This window comes from Sphaeramia orbicularis, chromosome 5 (genome assembly GCF_902148855.1).
Source record: "Sphaeramia orbicularis chromosome 5, fSphaOr1.1, whole genome shotgun sequence".
Lineage (NCBI taxonomy): Eukaryota > Metazoa > Chordata > Actinopteri > Kurtiformes > Apogonidae > Sphaeramia > Sphaeramia orbicularis.
In genome coordinates this window covers 32,955,720-32,982,977 of record NC_043961.1, presented here as the reverse complement: position 1 = coordinate 32,982,977, position 27,258 = coordinate 32,955,720, and the positions used below count along the sequence as shown (strand labels likewise).

Genomic DNA, 27,258 nt, shown 5'->3' with positions numbered 1-27,258 from the left:
AAATTGAGTTCAACTCTCTCACACACTTAACATGATATTACTTAAAGGAACACAAAGCTTCTATTTTCCCAAAGAAAAAGCAGTGGCATGAAAAGGTTTTGAGAATTGGGTCTTCATTACTGATCAATTCCAAAGACTAAAAAAGATCCTGAAGCCATTCATCCAGTGTCACTGACTTCTGATTTATTCATTTAGATTTTTATGAGCTCCGAGTTAAGCTAGTTCATAGTACTTTCCTGTCTTTGGATCAAAATAGCAGTTGAGGCAAGGATCATAGAGCAGATTCAAATACTCGTCCTCTTCAGTCACCGGTTCATCCTCCCCTGTAGGAAAGAGGAAAAAAAACTGCATAACTTAAAGTCCCTTGTTCAAACAAACACGAAATAGGAGTCTAGATTAAATTTGTATCAATAAAGTTTTCTTGCACATATTCTTGCGACAGTAAAACATCTGTACCAGTTATGAATAAGAGCCTGTTCTATCAAATGGAGAAGTGTACACAGTACGATGACCTTCAGACCCAGGTGGATTTAAAGTTTTCTGCCGCCTCCATTTTTTCTTTCATCTATCAAGACCTGAGAGTCCCACACCCACCACCACATTATGGAGCTGTAAAGAGATTCCCTGTAATCCCCACTACTTTAAAGCACAAGAATTTAGCTGTTAAATTGACAGGCAGTTAAATGCTAAAAAGGTTATGGAATGCTCCGGGAGGAACATTTTATCTTATCAGAAGTTCGGTGACAATAATGAAAACTAATTATAAGACACATTGCGTAAAAGGGTTTAGAAATGATGTTGTAAACTGGAAAAGGTTTCATCAATTAACCTTGCAGATGTGTCTAGGGGGCGCAGACCTGTAATGAGCCTGTCTCTTTTGACCTATGGAGTTATGTGGAGGACACAGAGCTTCACTCTCATGGGTTTTTTTAGCATTAATTAGATACCGCTTCACATGGTTTTCCACCATGCTGTGTTTGCACGGGATTAACAGTAACTGCCTCCATTAGTATAATGTGACACTGGACACATATGTATATATTTTACACATTTATTCAGTGTATGTGGTGCATGTTAAGGTGTTGGATTGCTGGCTGACTGCCTTTCTACAAAGGTAATAAAAAGGTGACTGGGGGCAGGGAGAGTAAAATGAAGGTTACCTCCGATTAGATCTTCTCGATTGTCCCATGTGTTGCCTGACCTTCTGTGCTGACTGGGAGGCATAATAGGAGGGCTGAGCACGTCCATCCACTCCCTGGGGAAAAGACCATAAAGACTATAGTCATGACAGCACGTGCCATTACGCTCATCATCCTACTACTGCAGCAGCACATCAAATTGCCTCTATATGACATCTTAACAATAAGGTTCCCATCATCGTATGTTTTCAGGAGCCCTTCTAAGCCTCCGTTGTCCTTGAGCCATTTCCCGAGCACACTTAGCCTCTGCGCCTCTCACTTTTACCTGAAGGATCATTTATTAGATTCTGAGTGTCCACATTGGGCCCCGGAGTAGGGGTCTTAACCTTAGCCTGCGTCTGAGAGAGCAGGATTTCCTTTCTCTCTAAATGAGTTTGTCCTCCATGTCTGATAAGTACAAAGGCTCCATCTATACATCATACAGCACATCAGTTTCACTCCAAATAAAAACACTCCTTGTAAAATATGGACGAAAATGATGAAAAACAAAAAGAGCAAGCTGAAAAAAAAGACACAGAATAAATTATTACTTAGAGGCACTGCAGAGATGCATTTGTTAAAGAGAATTCATAATTATTTTAGGGCAACTGTGCTACATCAGTTGCACAATTATCCATTTACATCTTTTGCCTCTGGACAAAGTAATTCATAAGACCACGTCACAGCATTTTTAATGAAGTACTCATAATCTATCTGCATTTAGCTGGCAGCAGGAAGTTTAAATGGTCGGTTCTGCTTTCACCGTTAACAGCAATGACTGATTATGTCACTCTTCCTGAAAAGTACATTCACCAACCTCAGTGTGTATGCTGGTCATAGTTTGTTTATTTATATTTTATACAGCACAGTATGTTTTCTATTCTAACAGATTACTGACAAAAAGAGGTTTTAATGGAGGTTACTGAGCCTTTTAAATAAAACATACAGCAATAATGTTCCATTCCAGTGTTCCACCAGATGAGTAAAACAACCAGAACTGTACAAAGTGTAACTCTAGGAATTAACTGATATAGTGTCAGTGTAAATCAAAACTACTGGTGTGAGTAAGTACAAAAAATGCACATCTGAATGAGTTTGATAAGTAAATACTGTAAATATGTTCTATGATAAAATTAGGCATTAAATGGCTTCAATTACTTTCAAAGAAAACCCAAATAATGTGAAAAAAACACAGCAGAAACCAAATCAAAGCTTTATCAGATATTTCCATGCATGTTGGCATGAATGAAATTTGTAACCTTGAGAGTTTTGAAAGATAAGGAAAATTATCTCTACTGAAGATCTGAGTTTTGCTTTTAACAAAGGTGTTCACCCCTCTCAATCACTTCTGTGACTGTGTGATGGGCAGGAACGCATCACAGAAGGTAATGGAAGCAATTTTCGAGGACAAGGGGCTCTGCGACAGAGCTGCAAATTGTACCACACGTTATTAAGTTGGGCTGGGTGAGCCATTAACACATGAGTTTTTAAATTAATTATAATCAAGAATGAAAGAACCTGTGGTAAAATAATTAAATAAGTTTGACTTACTGTAATGCGGTCCTGTAGTGTATTTCAAAAGTGGTGAAGTATTGATAGCACTGATATAACTGGCGTGTTTCCTATAAAAACCCTTCTATGCTATCAACAATCCACAGTCCACATTCTAACCTAAAATGACAACTATTTCATACATTTTAATCACAGTCTGAAGGGCTGTTTGCACAGCTCGTGTGGACAGAAGGCAAAATTAGGAAAAATGTGAAACAATACTTGTGTGGGAATGTGATTATTGTTTTAAGACAGATGTGAATTTATAAGATTCTCAAATGACCCAATAAACCAATAAATAACCCAATAATAATCAATAAATAATCAAATAACCCAATAAAACAGTATGAAGGAGGTTTGAATGGTCTGATATCCTGGGAATTGTACTCAAGTTCTTAGGCGTTTTAGTTGGAAAACAAGTGAATTGCCACTCATGGTTTCGATGACAGCCTGATTTGAGGTTTCACATTTGGTATGCTAGCCAAAGGCAGAAACAAGTATCGAATACAGAGAAACACGTTCAAAAATGCTAGAAAAGCCCTGTCGACATTAAGCAAAGCAAAAGGAGCGTTTTAGCTGTCAAGGAAGCTGTGGCTCTCTACACCAAGGAAGCCTTGCGGTAGTGCCAGGAACCTAAAAAAGCCATGATAGAATTTACTGTTAGTGTGTGTCAGAATGCACTGCCTAAAAGAAAAGCAAAGAAAACAACGACAAATCCTGTGCAGCTGCTCTTCAATATGTAAATCAAGCCTTGCTTCAAAGTCTAATTTCAGTAGTACAGCTGCAAATACTGTGGTGCTGCGTTCCACACACACCAGCGAGAGGGAAGTATTTGAGGTGTCTGTCATTAGCAATATTCATTTCAGTGGACAGAAGTCCCCTGAAACTGTCCAAAATATACACCAGCAATCAAAAATGACAGAAAAAAGGAAAACATATTCCTGACAAACAAACTGATTAAAAACATTACATAATATAAGTCAATTTGATCCAGTAATAACAAACAAAATAGACAAGAATCTGTGTATGTTCACACCAGACAACCTTGCTTTTCATCAATAAATCAAAAGTGTTAGAACGGAGCTGGTTGCATAATTTCAGTAGCAGAATTATGATGCAATCTCTTTGTCTTCTTTTGTAACAAGCCACACGGTTGTGTACACCCACGAAAAGATGGAGATGTGCAGAGACAGGGCTCTGCATTTGCGGACAGTGGGGCTGGGCAGGGGTCTCCATAACCATTCAAGGAGAACCGGATAGGGCCAAACGTCACCATGTTTGGGTGTTATAATGGAAATAGTGCCTATAAACCGACCAGAGTCAGTGACAGTCTATTGTATAAAATGTATCCAATATCTGCAATGCTGTATTATTAATAGCATTGAAGGTATCTCAGCTGGGCGTTCCATCTTGTCCTCTAAGTCAACATATTAAATCTGCCTCAAACAGATATTTGATCCAAGCTTTATCTCCAGGCTATTTTTTTCTCTTTCAGGAATATAGTACCATAGTAAACATATCTGACTTAAATGTCAGTGAGGGCTATCGAGTGCATAACTTAATTTGCTGTACCTTAATTGTGCAGTTTCCCTTATGTTTTACTTGGTCAAAATAGCAATTTGTAACATAAATGACACAACATAAGATCATTTTAGATAAATGTTGAGTTTTACTGTCTTATTTGAGGTACAAACCATCTTTTAGTTCATTTATTCAACCTGTGTTTTTGGATTGTTCCTTGATAACCCACAGAGACCCGAATGTTTAGCATTAAATACCGGAGTTGACATTAAAAAGACTTTGCCAAATATTAAAAATAGAAGTTAACTCAGTAATTTTTTCATTCTCCCCCAGTAATATAGCTCCATTCATCAATATGTCTGTTGTTGTGCTCAGAACTTGAACTTTGTTTTGTTTTTTAACCTGTGGGTAGGTAATACAAGGTGGAACGTGCCTTGTGGCTGCTTTGCATTATGGACTACAAAAGAGGCTCCTGCTGTGAGGAAATTGGCCTTTGCCTCATCCGTGATGGATTTCATTTTGCACAGTGGCTGAAAGACAGTGCTAAATGGTGAGTGTAGCTTGCATTTTATTCGAACTTGAACTCAAAACTTGATGTCTGGCATTTATTATCCAAGGAATAAAAACAAAAAAAAGTTAAAAAAAAAAAAAAAAATTACCTGCAATGAATCTGACAAGCTTAATAATATGGGGAAAATAATCTGTACTTGTGAAAATGACAACAGCAGTTAAGCGAAAAGAACGCTAGATGTCTGACACTCAATTTATTTGTACTTATCTTTGAAGGAGATAAGCCCCTTCTGCGTATCTATCTGACAGTTGACATTTAGCCTTAATTCTGCAGTCACTGGTTAGCATCTGATTAGGGATTTCAGCCTCTGTTTTAAGCACAAAAACAAATACAAGCTACATAAGTTTAAATAACACATCATATTCACTTTTCTTTACAATTTCCATTCTAACTTTTGCTGGGAAAAACCTTAATAACAATCTAGTACACAAATAATGAAAGCAATTAGGTATTTTAGAGACATTTAAACATCCAAACTTTGACGTTAATGCAGTAAAAAAAAAAAAAAAAAAAAAAAGTGGTATTGCTCTTCTGTAACAATGAGTTTTTACTCGTAGACAATAGCTCCAATTTGTCAAGTGGATTAAGAAAAGATGTCTGTGAACAAATTCTTGCTTACCTGGGGTTTGAGGACAGGAGGGGGTTCATTTCCTTTTGATAGTGGTGACCTTGATTATCCGGCTAAATCAGTAAGAGAAGCAGCAGCAAAAATTATGTTAAAATGTCAATAAATACTCGAGTCAAATACCAAAAATCACTTCATTATTTTGCTGAAATCACAAGTGCACTTGGTGTTCTTTAGAGGAATACACTTAAAACTTTCACTGTTAATATAAATCTTGATAGATCCTCTAGGGTCAAAGTAAGAGGTAACTTTCTGTTTTTTTCTGTCTTAACCGTGTTCAAGGTTCACAAGCCAGGGTCAAGGCATTTGTAAAATCTTGTGATAATTAGATGTTACCATCGCAGCAAAACCAAGAATGATACGTTTATGGCCCCGGCAGCAGTATTCTTTGTGAGCTGAGCTGCGTTAACAGAGACAGGATTAGAAGGAGCAGATAAGAATGGTTTCATTTTCAATATACAATAATATTCAGCTGTAGGAAAAGCGAGTGCTTTAGCCTCTCCATCTTGTCAAAGCTAAGGACCATATTATAGCCTCTGGAGGCTATTTAAGCCTAGTGCCTGTTTAAAGGCTATTACATTACATGACTTTGATGAAGAAGCAGTCACGTTGAAGCTGTAGTCTTTGCATTGTTTAAGCAAATTTTAGCTATCTGTGTGCTCCAGTGCCTTCTTTATGTAATCTCCTCTAAAAATAAGACAGGACCTAAAATTGTACCCTGTGGAATTCTGCAGGTAATATGTACTGATGATGATGACTTACCCGTATGCTGATGGAGAAACTTAGAGGACAAAGCTTATGTGTAATATTAAACCCAAGTATATATTAAGCTTTAAATATTTAAATATTAAACCCAGTAACTCACATTATCACTTAAACTTGCATGAACCACTATATCAAACGGAACGCTTAGATGTAAGTGTTCCCTTCACTAAGTATTACAAGTGTGTGCTTCTATCCAAAGCACACTGCATCTTTTAAAGGGACACCGCCTTTTAAGCTAACATAAAACTATGACCAGCAGTAGGAGCGTTAGTGTCAGCAGGATCGTCATCAAACAACAACAGGTACAGATAAACCCGACTCCTCAACCCAACTTCACATCACACACTGGGTCAAACATCACAATACGAGTACAGCAGTCACAATAATGACATTTTGGTTGGCAATTAACTGTCAAACAAATAATTGCAAATAACAACGTAATTCTACGTCACTAGAATACTATAAACCTTATAATGGCTTCTAAAGTATAAGGAAATAAAGAAAACAAAGCCTTTACTGGCACTGAACACTGGAACTTATAAACATATCCTGCATTTTTATTTAGTTTTGGTCAACAAAAATGATTCAGGACAGATCTCAAATAATTTTACAGTACACAGGCTGTTCCTGAAATACAAAAAGAATCCATAGAAGCGAAGTACCTCAAGATACCAGTGCAATGAGGTAAGGTCATTAAAAGAGCACTGCTCAGATCTCAAATGGTAGAAAATGTCACGGGAGTGTGACATTTCTGGTAGGGTCATACAAGTAAATGAAGACAATTATTACGGGTGCACAAATAGATCAGTTAGCTGAAGTAATTGCGATCAAGTGATTATATAATAATTGTCACAGCTCTTCTAATAACAATTAAAAATTGTTGCATGTCTGAGCAACACTGATATGATTTTAGTCATTTGCCTTTCCCTTGTTCTTGAATTCAGCTAAAATGATGTGTGCAAACAGGTTTCAAAACCCACAGAGGCAAAGCAGTTTCTTTCAAACATCTCCTAAAAAATGTAATTGCAGGGTTCGCTCTCACCGTGTATAAACATACTGTCATTTCCCTGCAAGAAGATGTAACTACTTAAGGCCTAAAAAAATTTACTATTTCCAGGGTGAACCCCTCACTTTTCTTTCAACAAAGGAACCATAAAATAATAATCCCTGTGGTAATGCCAATACTCATTGTGTCCTGCATGAATCTCACTACATTAACAGATACATATATCTGCAGAAATGGTAACGGACCTATAACTCCAGCCTTTTTAATAATTATATTCACTGGGGATCCTAAAAAGGACAAAGGGCCACGTAGGGCAATGTTCTCTCTTCATAAGTGCAACCTGCTTATGCTAATAGCACACAGATCTAAATGACCTTCAGTAGCCAAGAGCAAACTGTACCATCTTTGAATTCTAAAAAGACTTCTGGGGATAATGTCAAATGACCTAAATAAATTTCAGTCATCGGGGGAACCATGGATAGTAGATATTAGTGTGTGCATTGTACGTTTTAAAAGCTGTAAGAGACCAATTAATGTGTTTCTATCTCCATAATCGTTTGTAATGCAGAAAACACACCCATGCATTAGCACTTCATGGTGGCATAAGTAGGGAGCTTGAAATGGAAATTAGAAGAGGTGAGGATCAACTGGGGCCACGATATTTATGCCAGGTGGCACACAGAAAGAGGGACAAATAATGAATGGAGGATGGGCTGCAGATAAATGTTCCTTGTTAGTAAAGAATCAACACTAAAAGATGAAGAAGAGCAGAAAAAAATACCACAGACCATGGAGACATGAGTCCAGGTGGAGGTGTCATCACTGCTCATGCTGATGCTGACATTACACCGGTGGATCTGAGAAGCGCTGAGACCCGAGGCTCTACATTCGTCTTCCTCTTGCTCCCTTTTTAGACTTGCCAGCATTCTCAGCTCCTCATCATCATCTTGGCACAAGTGTAGATTGCCAAGCAGAGATGACATGCAATCACTGGAATCAACAGGCAGTTTCTTGTCCTCCTCCTTTGTTATTATCAAAAATAAATAATGGTTAGTTCTTCGGAAGCAATCTAAATGTAAACAACTTGTATTAAGTCACAATCACACAAAATACTCCAATCTACAGAGCTATAATGTGTTGTAGAATCGGAAAAGTAGCAAGAGATTGTGATCCCAGACAGAGCTAGGGGCAGAGCTGGACAAAGGCCATTGTTTTGACCCTCAGAGGAAATGTCTTTCAACAGTAGATCTATTGATTTAAGTGAGTACTTTGCTAACTTATTTTGTCTGACAAAGTGCAAGGATGCCTGGTGGTGCCCTGGTGTTAAATCAGTGGCACTCAATAAACCATGGTTGCAGTGAGGGAAACCAACTCCTTGTCATATTTCTCTGACAGCCTTTCAGTCATAGCCTTCACTGCATGCTACCTGTCTGTTGATTTGTGCTTCTGTCTGCACAAATCAGCAGGCAGGAGCTGCACTCGGGAAAGATGCTGGGATTCTGTGTGCCTCAGCTGTGACTTGTGTAAATGCAGAAAGGATCAGCTTAGTGACAGATCTCCTTTTAGGCTTTGTGATCACTCCAGATGATTTTCCTCTGATCCAGAATCTCTCTTAAACAGGAGCAGCAGCCTACCTCTATTTGTAACAGGCCATAGTCTGATCCCTCTCAACACCATTACAAACCATCACAAATTGACTTTAGTGGTCCAAAACAGCAGTGATCACACATTACAGTGGGATAAAACAGTTTGGTACAATACCATAAGTATTATACGATACCATTATACCATAAGTAACTTTAAAACAGAAACTGCACATAAGACATCAGGCCTCAAATATACACCAGAACTTGAAAAATCTTTTTGTAGTTGTAAATTATATGACGTGACCTTGTTTTAGACCTGTTTAGAACTGGAGAAAGGTATTAAATTCATTAGCATTTTGTCACAAACTTGCCATTTTCAGGATGCAGGTGCTGGTTTGGATGTTGTTTTGCATAGTAAAAGGAGAGTTTGATTTTGGTGGTGATGGAAATATGCAAATAGTGAGAAGGGAGAACAACCTCATGTGAGTCAGAATATGACTTGAGCTGAAACATCTACAGAAGAATTTTAGAATCAGTGATCAATCTGCTCCGAATGCAAACTAAAGTTTAAAGCTAAATAACCTGGATAATGTGAGGAAATCTGGTTTACAGTGAATAAACAAACAAACTGAGTTGTCCCCAAAATGGCAAATATGTGTGGAAAAAAACTATTAAATTATTCTAAATGATTTTTTATTCTTTTTGAGTCAGTCCTTTGTAATGTGATTATCATACATTTTCAAATCTCAATGATGCCAACTTTTTGATTAGTATTCCTATGGGAGCATGGAACAGGCTCCTTAATTTCTGAACTACTATGTGAAAAAACATACTTGTTATTGTAGAAACTGCTGCCTCTTATAGCAATATCTACAACTGAGTCATCTGTTCCAACCATTTTCAATGAACCCTAGAAATGTACACCAGTACCTTGTGTTTTCTGGACTCCAATTGGACTTCATGCAGCAGTCTTCTGGAAAATGACACACTGCTGCTTTGTGATCCGCAAGGGTGACACTTCAGCACAAGGCTTGCACTGGGTGAGAGGCAATGCCTTGGGACCATCTCACTGGTTTCAGCTCTTCCAGTGGATGTAGAGAGAGTGAGCACATCTGTGCTACCATGACCACTGTCTTCTGATGATGTTTGGTTGATATTTTGAGATTCCGGGTGGACTTCATAATCCAGTTCAACATCCAAAATTGAATCACTAGATATGGATGTAGCAGGGCTGGAGTCAACAGTTTTTCTTTGATGCTGAAATGTGGCATAGATCTTTTCCTGGAAGAAATACAGCAACTGAATGATCAAAGATTGCTTATGAAGGGAGTTATAACAAAGTAAAAATGATAAGAAGTCATATTCAAGATCATCTGATACATTTTTTCTATTGTTTTTAAAGTTAGTTTGGCTACTTGTGTGTTGTGCCCTTTAGATCGAGGTGTGTTTAATGGAACATTATAATGAGATGGCAAATAGTCACTGGGATTTGACCAGGTGTTGACTGCTCAGCTTTAAATTAACCTCATGTCTCAAAAGCCTAATAACATTCTGTTTAATTCAGCTAATCATTTCCACCTGTAGGTTCAAAGTTTAAACTCATTTAAGGGACAGTTGGAACCTTTTAATAAAAATGCTGCGATAATACATTGTTCTTTTCAACAACTTAAAATGTTTTGAACACCAACAGTGCAGAGGGAGAGTTAGGAAGTTTCTCTGTACATGTTATACTTTTTCTTTTACTGTAAAACTGGGTCACACTTGAAATATATTGTATTGTAGTTTTCTATCCAAAAGAAACCAAACTTGCCTCATTTTGTGTATTTAGCTTGACAAATGCATAGAGGAATTGTTAGTTTCTTTGTGATAAACAGTGCTTTTAAATGAACTGAAAAAAGCTGAATAATACAGTAGATTATATTATATTCTCTGAGGACTCCATCACCCTCAGTTCCTTGTGCTTTGGTTTTGGTAGTGTTTTCTGTCAGCTTTGTTTTGGGGTTATTATAAAGCCTTAGGGTTTTTAGCTCTCCTACTTCATATTTTTTTCCTCTGTTTTCTCTGACTGCCTTTTCTTGATGAACTGCATGTATGCTCTATGTAAGCTTTTTATGGGTGTGGCTCTCTGTATGTGTTTACAGTGTTTCAGTCTCTGTTGAGGACATTTAGCAATAAATATTTCAGTTATTAAGCTGTTACATTATCAGTGCAGTGAACTTACTAAGTTCCCCTTAAACACAAAACAATCTATCCAGAACTATTGTATCTTCTACATATATGAACATGGATTCGCTCAGTTCATTGGTTTGTTTTGCTTTTAATATTTCTCTATGTTTAAGAACAAACGTTGGCTCAATAGAATTGCATGAACCTGATGCAACACCTTGAAAGATGATATTGCCTCAAAATGAGAAATGAGCAACCTGCCATAACTGGATAAAAATCCAAATCAAGCCAACTTGTGTCAGATGGAAAGTCACCACTGTCTGGTATGTGATTGGACCAATTGCAGCGGAATATAGTTGTTTGGCAAGCCAAAGCTTACACAACAGTGGAAACACCATGGTCCAGCCTTTTATTAAAAGTAACATGGCAGCTGTGTTGTTTTGAGTTTTACCTGGCAAAACAGCACTAACGAGCTGTTTAAGTATGCCAAGAGTATTCAGGCTGATGCTGTTGTAACTGGCCAAACTAGACTATTAAACTGCTGTGCTTAAAAATTCCCTCTAGTCATATTATAAGACATATTAACAATACTCTGTACTAAACAATAATTTCTGTCTGGTATGATTTTTTTTCCCACAAAAAGTTAAAATTACCTTTAAAAATTTGTAAAAGTCTCCTCCTCCATAATTGAAAAATCCAAGGAAATTCTGAATATATAGTTGAATATGTGAATACTGCTCCTTTCAAACGTTGAACATGATGTTTCCATCCCCCCTGCAGCAGCACCAATAGCTTAAAGTTTTGACATCACAAATAAATAAAAGTTGCATTTTTCAATCACAATTTGAGCTATAATATTTGCAATTTGATATGCTAGTACACCCCATAATCTCAGGTTTTAGGAAACTACAAAGACGTTTCGCTTCATCCATAAATACATAAATGTGAAAATAGTCTGACAGTGTCAAACTCTGCACAACTTCATCTAAACATCATTCTGTACGACAGAGCTCAAAGATTACAGTGAAGCAACATGAAAGTTCAAGCAATGGAAGGTTTGCAGTATGTTTGCAGCATATCAGGAGCAATATGCAGTTTTCAGCTTTAGTGCTCCACCACACATTACCTTGCTCCATTAACCATCATAAAAATCTATTACAGAAACACATTTCAGCATAGCCTGGCTTGTTGGGGTGTACTACTTGAAAAAGCTATGGTTATCCAATTTATGATCTTTTCAGCTACGAGAGGAAATGGCTATTGTGTCCTTTAGTATTGAATATTACGAAAACTATAGAACTATTTCCATGACCATTGAAGAGCAAAGTCGTCACGGGGAGCTAGAAAACATTAAACTGTCCCTCTTTCAGCTGATAGGTTAAAAAAAATATCCTTTCATATTGCTTACTCAGCTCTCACAAAATGAAATTACACGCTTCCTTTACCTTCTAACTGTAGTTCATACTGAGTGGTGACAGCTGATTGGAATGTTTTAATTTGAAGAAATGCTTCTTTGAGCCCTCAAGGCAGATACTCAGTGTTATTTTATTGTGACACGTTAGAATACACTTCTGAGGAGTAATCTATGCATTCTTTCTCTCTTTCTTCGCTCTCCCTCCCTCTCCCTCTCTCTCTGCCGCTCCCTGCTATCATTTAATTTCCCAGAACGCCTATGGACATCCACCTAGTTTTGAGTCAGACAGTTCAGTGCTCAGTTGCATTCTCATTCTCGTGGTTTAGACGTCATAGATGAACAGGAATAAAAGATAAAATTCATATAACATTCCACTAGTCAATGCTGTGGTTTCCTGTGGTGAGTGTTTCTTGCTTTTTTGTGTTACTGATTGCTAGAGCAGGGAACATTCTCTGAAAATACTACATGTCTATTCATTTCAGCTGAATTTTAACCAGGTCCTAAACCTATAATATGTAACTTTTTCACATTCAAATATTTTAAGATAATTATGCTTATGTTATATATTTTGCTGTCTTGTGCAATTATATTGTATCAAATCTTTCTAACGATGTTCAAATTCAGTTCTATCTGTAATTAGGGATGGGAATGGGAGAACCGTTTCTTTTTGAGTTCTGGTTCCCAGTAGATCAGTTCCTTGGAATCATTTGCCTACCTGCTTAATGATTCTGCTTATTGATTCTGCCTTCGTTGCACATGCGTGATGATGTCACACGTACGCTGCATTGTTTTGGTTTAGAACATAGCCAACATGATGTTGAGGCAGAAACGCTCCAAAGTATGGCAATATTTCAAGTGAAAAGATGACCCCAGGGCCACCTGTAACACTTGCAAAGCTTCCATTTCTTCAAATGGGGGAAATCCCTCCAATATACTAAAACATTTGTCCACACAGCATGTAATTCATTTACAGGAGTGTCACGTGTTTAATACACTACTTAGTAACCGCTTGTGAATCTAGCGGCAGAGCAAACACCAGGGCGTCATCCGGGCCCAGTTCTGGGGGGCAACAAATGTCCTGCCCCCTCAAATAAAAGTTTCCAAAAGTAGGGAAAAGGAAAATGAGGTGCACAACAGCAAAGTGTCTTAAGTTTCACTTTCACTTTATAGGCCATATGGTGTGACAACCCCCCCACCCCCCCAAACCGGCCCAACGTCATCTGTTATTATTATTTGTGCATACTGTATATGTTATATTATTATCAGAATTGTTAAATTCTAATCAGTTCCCATCCCTATCCATAATTGTATTCATTGCAATAGCCTGTTTTATTCAGTGGTGTCATATCCCCTTTACCAGCATTAATGATTCCTAATTCAAGATGTCATCTACAGCTACATCTTTTGTTATTGTTTTGAACTATCCATATCTGAAGTTTATCAGAAACCTTAAATTATCTGACTTAATCATTTGGTCCAAACTAATCCAGTGCAATAACTTTTCTCATTCTACACTTTGTAAAAACATCATAAAGCACATTTGACATGTGTGTCCAGGTAGGACTTCAACCAAGGGGTGCAAGTGCTCCCCAGAGCAAACATACCTCATCACTTTCACTGCCAATGAAGTCATCTTCAGGTTGGGCGTCACATCGCCTCCCACTTTTGTTCTGAACCCGGTGATCTCCTGTCTCTGTCTTCTCCTGGTCACCCTGGCCTTGCCCTCGTTTGGGCGAGTGAGGCTGCGATGAGAAAGTGAACACCTCCTCTTCCAAAGAGAGCTGGGGCTCGGCCCCCTCATTACTCTCCCAGCTGCTCCAGACCTGCAGGTCAGAAGACGACCCTGGCCAGAACAAGTTAGAGACACCTGCAGGTCAGAAGACGATCCTGGCCAGAACAAGTTAGAGACACACTCTGCTTGTATGTGAATGGCTCTGACACTTTGCTTAGCCAGACTGATATCACTTTAATCTAAAACAAAAGATTGCAAAACAAGACAAACACCAAAACAATATTCTAACCTAGGCAGAACTCCCATGTGTATTTATTAAAAAATGCTATAAGCTTAAAATTTAATTCCACAGTGCAAACATAAATCTCTCAGCAAACACCAGAAAGATTAAACGTGATGATTAAACCTGAGTGAAGACTGAGTAAAGAATAATGAAAAATCTTACAATGACTAATGATAATGGCTGATGTCGTTCTAAAATCAGGAGTTGATTGTAATAAATTACTCATAAACATTTTTGTAGGTTCTGTCAGTAACATTGCAAACCTTAAGGGAGACTGTATGCAGCAAATTCACTCCATTAGTAGTGTGTATTTATCAAATGACATGTCCGAAGATCATTAAAAAACAAGCATACACCTATTATTCGAACTGACATTGCTTTGACCCTGATTCGCTCTTTTGATTTTCTACTTCAGTTTAAGTGGAAAGAAAATTTTACAGCAGCGTTGAGATATCTAACACAAGGTTGCTCATTATATATCCAATGGTGGGTAAAATGTTTATCAGCCTTAAGTAAAACTTTAAACTTCCATTGAGATATGCAAGAAACTCTGAAAATATGTGATAAGTCTGAGAATAAAGACAGAGAAACCTCTTCCAATGTAAAAGAGCAAGCAAATTTCAACCTCTCAAACAGTATAATCACTTTCTCTAATTGCCCACTGTGTGGCAAACCCTAGGCCCAGGAGATGTCCCTCTGACTTTTATTTAATGTGCCACATTACCATTAATGAACTAACTACTTTCCATGTGTGGGCAGGGCTGCAGCAAAGGAGCTTACTGATGTGGAGAAACATCCATAAATGAGCTTTCGAAGCATGTGCACTTACTTTATGAGGACAATCGGAGTGTAGTAGAAGTGTGTGTGTGTTCATGTGATGGTGGTGATAGGGGAGTTTGGGGATTGGAGTAAGGGGTACTCTAACAAAAATCCTGCAAATGGCCTTGACGCGGGTCATGCAAAATTAAAAAACGGGGAGAAAAGCAATGGTGTGTGCAGCATGGAATGAGGCTCATTAAAATTCATGCAATATCTTAAACTGATCTAATTTAAGAATTAAAAGTAAGAATAGGTATTTTTCTGAACTATAAAGGAGTTACTTTGAAGAATCTGAACCAAAGCAGACGTCAATATAACCAGCACTGATAATATTCTCTTGTGTATAATTTTTCGATTTCCCACTCTCTCTCTTTATACTTTTATAAGCATCCCTCATTCAGTCTGAAAGTGTACGTGTCTTACTACTGCTGCTTCCTGCTGTCCTGCTCTCTCTCCAGTCACAGCAGATATGTGCCTCACCTGCTGTTCGGTGCTCTGTCCTTTCCATTAAGGTAAGAGGTTGCTGTCTGATCTCTCGCTCACTAGATGAATGAGTGCACTTTTCCTTGGTCTTACTCCTGTTTCTGTGAGCAACAGGCCCAGTGTCTGGAAGGAGCGTTACCAAACAAATCATGGCACATTCTGCATGCCATACACTACAGTCACGCACACAAACAGAATATAATATGCAGCGCACACAGCTTACCAGGAGATGCAGGTTTTTGTCGACCGGCACTGTAGACCCGTAGTTTCTTGGAGCCTTGCTTGTCAAATATTCTGTCTTTTGGGGGATGGGGTTGTAAAATGCCAGATGTTCCTATGCACAATACTTTAAATATTAGACAGGCTTCGTAACACAAAACAGTCACACAACACTGTTGTTAAAGCTTGGCAAAGGCATGTGTGTGAACTGATTATGCACAGTGAAAATCCCCATTAACGAAAGCATTTCTGAGCTTCTTATATTCATTCGGAAAAGAGAGAATACAGCCTGCTACATTATGTTCCACTGAATTAAGAAATTTCAATCATTAATTTTGCATTCAATCATGCTACAGGATGTTGCATTATCAACTGTAAAAGCCATTATTAGGTGCTTGGGAGAATATATTTTTTCTTTTTAGTTGGCTTGTTGATTCATTCATAATGCCTTTACAAATACTCAGTGCTTCAATGATTTAACACATACACTCTTTTAACCAAGAAAACCTTGATGAACAAGCTACCTTACATCTACACTATATTGTAGTAATAAAGTGAAAACACAGTGAAATCAAAATTCAACTGTACCTTCTTGAGGACAATCAGAAGAGTCTTCGTGTGATAATTTTTCACTCTGGCTGGTAATATTTTGACTTTCTGTAGTACCTTTTTGGTTCACTCTACTGGATGGGGATCCCTTAGGGACACAGCAATGGGAGAAATACAAGCTTGAATTCAAGGCCACATATTCTCTGCTGTACTCATAGTTTTATGACAGCAGAGTCCAAATAATTCAAAGGGATTCATTTTTCATGGCATTTGTGTAATTACCATGTTTGAGATACAAAGTACACTGCTGTCTATTCCATCTGGGGCAGCACTGGTTTTTCTTCCATTTTGGGGTGGTGGTCCTGAAGTTCTGGAGCCTGAGGCTGTCTGTAACACACCCTGGGGCCTGGTCTTTCGATTACTGGCCAACCTGGTGGTGGCCACACTCACACTCTGATCAGGAGCTGCAATAAATGATCATTACTGACCACTATGCATTTATGTTTGTGTATTTTCATTTAAAATAATTTTAAAACTTTTACCAATACATATTCTCAATGAAAAAGAATTCAGCAGAATAGTTCAGCTGAGCACAAAATTTGACTGCTTTGGCAGCCTGCTTTTCAAAAATAGTCATTAAGTATAAGAATGTTAAGCCAGCCCATGCCAGACGATTCTATTGCCACTTATTTTTTCCACATTTTCTACTTGTATGAGTAATTTTAAGAAGACTGGTCTGCACAATGAGTAGCTGTATTACTTTAATTATCTAGACTGCTTTTAAGGGTTCAGTGCATCAGATTTTAGTGCAAATCTTCCTCCAAAAGAAGTCCCCTGGCTCTTTGCAAAGACACTGCCGCTGCATCCTGTTCTTGGCAACACCCAAGACAATTATGAGTGATTTAATAAACACAAACAAGGTGGAGAGTTTTTCCCCAGTTCCCCATTTCCAGAATGATAATGGGTTCAGCCAGACCTGTCTCCAATGCTGGCACTGTGCTAAAACAAAGTGTGGAGATTGAGAAATGCACAGCTTTGAGTAAACCCTTCTGCTCATAACATGCAGTTTATACCGCTATAATAAAAACTGGACACTACTGCTTATCGGATTGAGTTGATGTTTTCCTTTAATCTATCAGTCTGTTGCATATCATCATGTGGAAATAATGGGCTGCTGTGTGAGTTGTGATACAACCGTGACCCGACCCTACTGTATCCGTGCCAGGGCTCATTAGCACCACCTCCGCTGATGGTAACAGCAAAACATAGAGTACTTTCTGTCTGATTCTCAGCAGAGCAGCGAGCAGAGCGTTCCATTCCACAAAACATACAGTCAACAGGATGATGTAGGATGAGCTAGGTTGGACATACTTGTGAGGAATGTGTGAGGAAGAGGAGGAAGATGTGCTTCTTTGATGTAGTAGATACAACACTCAAATTACCCAGGTTTAGAGTGGCTGAATTTTAGTGGCCTCGAAATCTGCAGAATACCATGAATTTATACCCATAACAATACGTAAATACAACCTACAGTATAAGTAATGCACCAGTGACTACACTCAGTGAATGTATTGACCTTGAGGACATCTTTGTCGTAGAACTGAGATAATCAGGGCTTGTTTGTTACTGCATGACAAAACTTTTAACAATTTCTGACAGATTGGGTGCTCTAGTACGAACATTCACCAAGCAACTATGTCACAGTTAAATTGGTTGCCTACTTTAATAGAAATCGTTTTAATTATGATTAGGAATGTTATGCTAATAATGCAGATGCTAATTATAAAAGCTATTTCTTTCGTGTGCTTACTGCTCTCTTCTATGGGCACTGCTGGTTGACTTAACATAACTTAGACAGCTGTCAGAACAAATAAATAAGCACTGATAAAAAAGGCCACAGAGGCGGCAGAACTGGATTACTGATGCATGCCTCTTTATGTAACGAGGTAATTGCCGCTCTCTGAGTACAGGTGAGGTACAAAAGACCACAAAAAGGTCTTGAACAAAAGTACACCTACATCCATATATTTATAGATAACATCCTGTAATGTAATATGAACTTGTTCGTCTTGTTATGTTATGTAAAGTAAAATGACTTTGTTTAAACCTTCACTTTTTTAAACTCATTTATTGATCATGTTATTATACTGTGATTTGTTCTACTCACCATAATCAGCAATCAGATCTGCCTTCCGCAAATTCTTCATGTTGAACACCTGAGTGACATGATTTATGTTTGCTGGGAACTGGCAACTGCGAGGGATCAAATCCATGAGACCAGCTCCACTGAGAAACATATCTAGAATGAGGTGTGAGGAGAACAGTAAAAAACATATTCACTTGTCATGACAAAGTAAAAAATAGATTTTACAAGTAGTGAGGTGTACAATGTTGAGAATCATCACATTTGGATTAAATCAGCCAGTAACCTAGTGCAGCTATCTGTCTGACTCTATCTCTCAAGATAAAAATAAATGGTGGACACTGTGGAACCACAGCAGCTGGAGTTTTTTGTAAAGCATAAGTTTATTATCTAGTCATGGATAAGTTTTAATGGTGAGTAGTGTATGTATTTCTGTTGTGTCAGACAATTAGTCACTTGATGTAAACTGATTCTGTTTTGACATTTATGTGTGATCAGTTGTGTTACCATCATCTGACATTCCCGTAGGCTCTGTTTTCATTGTGAAGATTCTCCGGAGTTTACAGGAAGCAAACAAAGTGATGCCATCTAGTCTCAGAAAGCCTGTATCCTTGAACAGTTCACCAGTGAAGGATACAAGATCGATACACAAAGTCGACCACTAGGATGACACAATAATGTGATTTTGTAGCACAAAATCATCCTGTAGAGATACTGCTATGAAATACGAACATAAATGATAACAAACCCTTCAAAAATCAAAAAGTTATGATGGAATTTTTCTGAGACACTACTCACAATGTTGCGTTTTAATCCTGCAAGAGGGATCCTTGCATGCCAAAGTGTTACAGACAGCTCTTTGTGCACTGTTGATAAGTAGAGTCTTCTCTTGAGATGCCCTGTATCAGTTATCCTATGAAGCAGCAGAATTAAACCAGAATTACTGATGGCTCCATGAAGTCCTGACCATAGAAGGTAAATGCTTTATTGATCTCAAAGGTTTTTATTCCATTTAGTGCAGTAAGATCAGTTTTCATGATGCAGTTTTATGGAAGAAACTGCAACACCAAAGCAATTTTCATGAAACATCTGTGAGAATGAGAGGAAAATGTCTATAAATAATAGATCTAATCTTAATTTTGAGTTACACACTTACAGTGCGAAAATACTCTCAATGTCTAATAGTATCTCACTTGTGTTTTCTATGTTTGCTTGATACTGGAGCATAAAAAAACAGATGTACTTACACAAGCTCAATGGAAAAATCTTTGCTCTGAGGAATATTCACTTGAAGAACCAAAAATCTTTGAAGAAGCCCAACTAAGACAAAAAATGTAAAGGAAATTAAAAACGTGGAATCTAACAAAGCAAAACAAATTTGCTAAATAGGGGAAGTATGGTAGTGACTTACGAGACATTTTCCCATTTTCTGGCATTTGCATTTTAACTGTCTGGCTGCTGCCCTCCAGACAGTAAACAAATCCTTTAATTTCTTTATTATATTCCTGTGGGAAGATGTAATGTGAAAAGGGCCTTGTTCAATACTGACCTACATTTGCAGACTCAGTTTTATCAATAATAATCAAAACTTTTTATATGAATGGAAACTCAAGTACAAATGTAATACTAACTAATAAAGTACTAATGAATTTATCACAAAAGCTAAAACATTCTTTCATCCACCTCTGGCAATGCATTTGCAGTGACATAACAAAATTGCATGTCTTTTGATTTTATAGTAGAGTAAAACAGTTGTCATAAACTAAGTAGAAACTGAAACATGTTATGGAAAGCTATCCTAAAGGTATGTATTATATGCTGTAGGCCTACCATTAAAGAGCCTAGTTCTTTATCATGTATTCAGCGTTATAGTGACACCATATTAACTACACAGGGCTCTATTTCTACTCCTGCGGGTGCTAAACACACTGCTACATGCGTTAGCTAATTGCAGTTAATATGATTGTGTCACTATGAATAGCCATAGCATACATAAATTAAATCAGCAGCAGTAATAACACCTTGTGTATGGCTGATGGTCCTCCACAGAGTTTCCATTTTGCTACTGGGTCTTTTCCCTGTGCACTGAAGATCTCCACCACAGCTCCACCCTGCCAGAGAAACAACAGTTTTCATATGTCACGTTCCTCTTCAACTTAAGCTAGTATCAACAAAACAGGCTAACGCTTGTGCTAATATATTTTACAGAGACAAGTCAATTATTTTAACATGATGTAAATTAAACTTACCTGATAATTATTTCTGAACATTTTACGTGACGTTAGGTCACTATGGAAAAATTGCTACGTGTTTACCTAATGTTAGATTGAATACTTGAATCGTTACAAACGTAAAAACTCGGCTAAAATAGTTATAGTTACAGCTAGCGGTTGGACAACCGTTAGCTAACGCAGGAAGTGTCACCATGGTAACCTGACGCTACACCAACGACCTGCTAATGATATGCCGGTGTTGTGCCAAGGTACATATCCCTGCTCAGAACTGTTCCCCTGGCTGAGGAAGCAGAATTTCCACTTTCTTATCTCATAATTTTGAATTTTTATCTCATAATTATGATTTTTTTTGTCTCATAATTTCGACTTTTTATCTCATAATTATGACTTTGAAAAAAAATCTCCATGGTAAGTCATGACTATGACATAAAAAGTCCTAATTATGAAGTAAAAAGGTCATAATTATGAGATAAAAAGTCGAAATTATGAGATAAATTGAAATTATGAGATAAAAAGTCATAATTATAAGATAAGAAAGTCATAATTATGAGATTAAAAAATCGAAATTATGAGATTAAAAAAAGTCAAAATTATGAGATAAGAAAGTCATAATGAGATTTAAAAAAAAAAAAATCAAAATTATGAGATAAGAAAGTCATAATGAGATTAAAAAGTCAAAATTATACTCCCGCAGCCAGGGGAAACAATTCTGAGTGGGGATACATACCTTGGCACAACACCGTGTTGTAAGTATGCAGTAATGGCTGAAAAAAAAGACAAAACAGGTGGGAAAGGAGATAATGATGGTTCATGAGCAGTATAGTGACCAGTGTAGTGGTCATATTTTTTATTCATGCAGCTGTTATTGAAAATTGTCCTCTCAGGCTGCCAACAGTATGCGGTAGCCCACTAAAGGCTCAGGTAGTTACATTTATTTTATTTTTATTTATTTTGTAACTTCCACCAACAAACAAATAACGCAAATAAAGCAGAATACCATGTTTTATGCATCAAAGACATTGCTGCAAAGGAAATTAAAAGGAGAGTAAATAAATAAATAAAGCAGGCCTTGCTCAAATAATTTAATTTACACTTAGGCTATCTAGTAGACTGTGTAATTCATATGCATTACCACGTGTGAATATAAACAACTCTTTTTATATAGTTTTGAATAATCATTTTGAGAATTAAATTTTATACAAATTTAAATTAGACAAGTAGGGAGAGTATGGAAAACATAAAGAAGGAAGCAAAAATAATACATTTACTTTGTCTTATGCTTCATTGTACACAGAAGCCTATCAATACATCTTGTCAAGTATATTTCATTTCTAAACATTACCTTATGATTTTCAGACCCCCAACACATTGAAGAAAAAGTTGAGAGCAGGGAAGTTTTAGGTTAATAAAAAGTAAAAAAAAAAAAAAAAAAAAAAAAAGAAAAAAAAAAAAAAAAAAATAACAATGTGATTTAATCAAATGATGTGAATAGGTGACTGTAGTCATCGTTTAGAACAGAGCAGTATTCAGAAAAGGAGCCGAGAAAGGCCAAGGGCCATCAGTTTGTCTATATATTTATGATAAAATTATTGAAATATATAAAAACAGTGTTTTGTAAAGAAGTATAGCAATGGATTTGGATATTTCAGACTCAATAGTGCAGAACAGATTTAAAGACTGAGGAAATATGATTGTATTTCACAGTGTATAGGCCAAGGATGCAAAGCTGAATACCTGTAATCTTCTTTCTTTGCTTTGTTTTGGGGTTGTATTTATTTTTATACTTCTTTTTATTATTTTTTTCACAATGTCTTTAGGTCAGTCTCTTATGAAAAACACAAAACAGCAGAACCAGAAACAGCTAGAGTTTCATTAATTAAGTTAAAGCATGAGAATACAGGCTTATCTCAAATTAGAGCTGGGTTGTTTTTAATCATGCCAAGATTTTAAATTAATATTATAAAGATGTTGCAACAAAACATTTAAAAATAGACTTGTATTAAAGTCCTCTCTTGAAATGCAAAAAATTCATTATTGTGTCATTGTCACTTGGTTTGTTTACCCTGGCAGCAGGGCTATTATGAGATCAAAAGATGTCTTTTTAATTAGCTACTAAGGGAGACCATATCCAGAAGCACCATGGTATGTTTTGCTGCTTGTTAACATTTTTGCATGTCTGACTTCAAACACAAGGTGGCAGTTATTTATGGATATATAACAAGAGAGACTACAAAAAACCTGTCCAGTTGTACCTGCGAATACTGCAGATTTTATTATTCTTGAAAAAAAAAAAAATATTGCAGAGTTTGATATCACTGTCCCCATTTTCATCTTTGTACATGACAGTTTCCAGGCAAAACAGCATCAGAAAAAGACTTAGTGTATGGGTGTGTGAACACACTTCATAAAGAATAGAAGTCATTTTAACAGCAATGACACGTAAATTTGTATTACATACAATTGTGTAACAAAAACTATATACTTCAAATGGCTTTTTAACCCATTTCATTTCACATTATAATCATATATGAGTCTTTTTTTGTATCTTATGGTCTTATGGCCAAGTAATCCAAGGCCACTTTACACATTAACTTTAGCTTCAGTTTTTAACAAATACTGATCCATACCTGCATCATTCCAGATTTATATCAACAGACTTGTCTCTACATGAATGTCTTGACACTGATTAGCACAGACAGAATTATCAGAGCAATGTCTGGCATGCAGCAAACATTGACAAAGCCGAGATGGAAAAATCAGTTAATCACGGTTTGTTAGCATACTTAATTATGATTAATTATTCACTCATTATTTTCAAAAGAATCGATTTATTTGTGTCAGTCAAAACACAATTAATTATTGTAGACACAGTTGGTTCAGATATGCTGTTAAGTGATAGCAACAAAAAACTGTTTTTCATGTTGTGATGGCCACATTCCACCTCACAGGATACCATATCAGCCAAATTCAGCAAACTTGAACTAATCCCATATTAATTTGTGATCATTCATCCATCTTTAATGACAAATAAGTTTCTTTAAAAGCAAAAAAAATAACATCAGCAGAAGAGTTCCAGTCATTTCCGAGAATTTTTTTGTGTATCCCAAGGGCCATAAAAATAAACTTAAAAATAAACGTATAAATCATGAATTGTAGGCTTAAAGGTACGCTATTTGTGTTTTTATATAGATTTTGTTGTTGTGTTGAGACTGTTGTCCTTATCCGCTTCTATGTTAACTGCCACCAGCCAATGTTGGTGCTGCAAAGAAGCAGAACAAAGGCAATAGGCAATAGGCATATGAAATATGTTCCATAAATGTATTTTATGCACATTATGCACAAGTCTCACATTTCAAATTGTTTATTGAAACAAAAACATCAGAGAAAAGCTTTCCCAGTTTTGCAAAAATGCTTATTTTTGCTTGATGTATTTTTGAATGTGGAGTGTGTTAAATGGAAAATAAGTTCCAACACAGTAAACACTGAATTTTACAATGGATATATGATGCACATGGGGAAGGCACGCAAGGGTTAAGGACTAAATCTCATAAATAAATCCAATGCATTAGTATCGTAAAGTTAAACCACTGACAGAATGGATGGCTTTAATATCTAAGCTTTTAAGTTTTTTAATTTATTTCATTTTTTTTTCCTGACAAATAAGTTGAACTAACAAGATCACTCATGACTTTACAAATTCTCAGTGTTCACTATTTTAGCGTTTAAGCAAACTAGCAGTTAACAGTAGCTCATCCATGACCGATTGCAGACAATTCTGATTCGTCATGCCACCATACCTCCACTCGTCCATTTTTGTTCAACTATGGTAATAGTTCTGGTTCCTAAATAAATAAATAAATAACCTAGCTTCAAAACTGTCATGGTGCCCTCCATCCACTTCTCATATGTAGCCTTTGTTTACAACCAGTTCAAACATTAGAAAAATGATGAATAAGTGTACATTTTGATGCATATTGCACATTTAATTTTAAAAATGACCTACTTAAAAGCAGGACCATGTTCTGTTTAAGTCACCTTTATGATACTGGACACATTAAATGTGCAACCTTGAATATACAACATCTATTTATAGAGACTTGCCACGAGACTTGTCATAAGGTCATCAAGCTAATAGTGAGAAGTCAGTAACCAAGGTTATTAGTGACTTGTGCACTTGCAAGTGGGACAAATGTTCAACCTCATAACTTCTTTTTGTTTTTCTACAAAGATCAAATTCAAAGTCTTTGATAGAGCTGATCTTTTTTCTCAGTATTTCATCTTGATGCAGCCTCCACAGTCAAACGATAAGAAAGCCAAAAAACAGTTGGTAATGTTCCACATGAAAATGAAGACGCTCATGATGAAAACCCAAAACAGCTGAAAAACTTCTCCCTTAACATTCTAACAATCATCTATTTAAATAACACACTTATCTCCTAAGCCTGTTTTGTTATTCTCTGTAACATATTTTACATATTATATTCTCTATATGCTTCCTATTTGGAGCCTCATCCAACTCATTTCACTGTTACTATACAAAGAAATAAACACCAACCCCAAGTCTCCATAATTCCAAGAATAAAAAGTGCAACAAAGAAATCAGAAATTAAACTGAATCACTGACTTATTTAAAGTACATAAATAATTCCAAGCATCAAAACAACATGGATCAGCTTTTGAACAGGAAAAAGGTTTCAGCTTATCTTTTGTCCCAGTTTGTTGATGAAAATATAGGATACACAGTCTGCTCTGATATTGCATGTGCGTTTCATAATAATTTTTGTCCACATATCAGAGAGGATAAACCCTATTGTGAGGTACAGATAGGTTTCTATCCTTCTCTCTGAGCTTTTATTCTCCTACTGAGAAAGGTCATCATTGCCAATATGAGGTCACTTGGTATTATTCCACGAAATAGCACCAAATGACTCGAAAATTGCTCGACTCGTCCTGGGTTTCTGTGTTTAAATATGGCAACTGAAGTTCATTTAGCACCTATTACTCGATTTCAGTCCTTTGGGGACTTTGGTCTGCGGTACAAGATGGAAACATCTGCAAAATGCATGTTGATTGAAGAAAATTATTTGACAAAAATGACCATGTTTCAATTGGTTAACACTGATGTAGTGTGGGGTTTATGTATTATACCCTGCATAGTTTAGTCTCTATTTGTTTATTATTTATTGTTATCTATTTTGATGTGATAGATAGCTGATGAAGGAAATATATTTGGTTATGAAGCTGACACTGAAAATAAAGAAGGGGCAGAACTAGATAAGCCTTTGCTTCTTTCTGCCCCTTCTCAAACTGTTTATGAGTTGATTCACATGTACATTTATGTTAAATTTACTGTATTTTGTTACTTTTTCTGTGATTAATGACCATTGATGGGTGCATATGTAATTGACTTCTGGCTTTTATTGTTTTTTTTGTTTTTTTTTTGTTTTTGTTTTTTTTCTTTTTTTTCTTACTTCAAAGTTTGAGACAAATAAACAAAATAAAATAAATAAATAGATTTAAATCACAGCAAACATACTTTTGGGATATTTTCTATTATCTGTTATTACTATGATACCAATTTATCCAACGCTTTTAACTCTGGTAATCATAATATCTTAATCAACCATTGTTCAGTTGCAAATGGTTTTAGATTTATCTTCATAACAGAAAAATGCTCTTATCAGATAGAACTGCTATAACATTTGGGGTTCCTATTTGCTGACTCTATGCTTTAAAATAAAAGAGAAAATACTGTACTTCCTTTGTATCAATTGCATCCACTTCCCATGTCTTATAAGTTATTGTTCCATCTAACTGTGACTCATATGTGACTATTAGTCTAGAAAAAACAGGTCAAATGGTTACATCTCCCACTGCTGAATATGGGCTTTATTAATTCTCAGACACAAGGGAGCTCAGCGATAAAATACCTTCACATTTATTATTATATGTTCCTATTTTGTTGCAGTCGGCTCAAAAGTTTGAAATAGGCTTATGTTTTGTCTGATGAACCAAATTATTCATATCTGCCTATAAGTGACCCTACCCTCTCTTATAATGAGTCAACTAAATGCACACACACATTCACCCACGCACAGTACACACACTCTGCAAACACCCACACACTCTTCTACATTAGTTTATCCTCTGTTTCTGCTGTATACTGTACATCATTGACCTTATATTTCCTTCTTTATGTTTACTCATTTGTTTATTTTACCATATGATTTATAACTGATTACAACGTTCATTAAAGATTCTTTCCACAAACTTTTAGGATATTTTAATTTTACCTGCACATCCTGACTTTTAGTTTTTGTAGGTGTATGCGTCAGTGTGTACAGTAAGTCTGCTTTTCTGTTTTATATGAACAAATGAGTATATCAAAACCTTAAATAGAAGGTAATAAAGAA

General features: G+C 36.5%; 1 protein-coding gene across 1 annotated transcript; it reads right to left on the bottom strand.

Annotated features, from left to right (window-relative positions):
* Window positions 1–213: 213 nt before the first annotated feature.
* On the bottom strand, window positions 214–20,881 carry cfap20dc (CFAP20 domain containing). Its single transcript, XM_030134997.1, has 17 exons — window positions 20,861–20,881; window positions 20,633–20,722; window positions 20,023–20,116; window positions 19,859–19,931; window positions 19,410–19,524; window positions 19,119–19,272; window positions 18,636–18,767; window positions 16,751–16,932; window positions 16,508–16,616; window positions 15,924–16,034; window positions 15,641–15,823; window positions 13,988–14,250; window positions 9,734–10,084; window positions 8,006–8,239; window positions 5,441–5,502; window positions 1,161–1,255; window positions 214–323 (listed from the first exon to the last, which is right to left on the bottom strand). Exons 1-17 carry the CDS (start codon window positions 20,879–20,881, stop codon window positions 214–216), a joined length of 2,379 nt encoding a protein of 792 aa, XP_029990857.1.
* Between the last annotated feature and the right edge of the window lie 6,377 nt (window positions 20,882–27,258).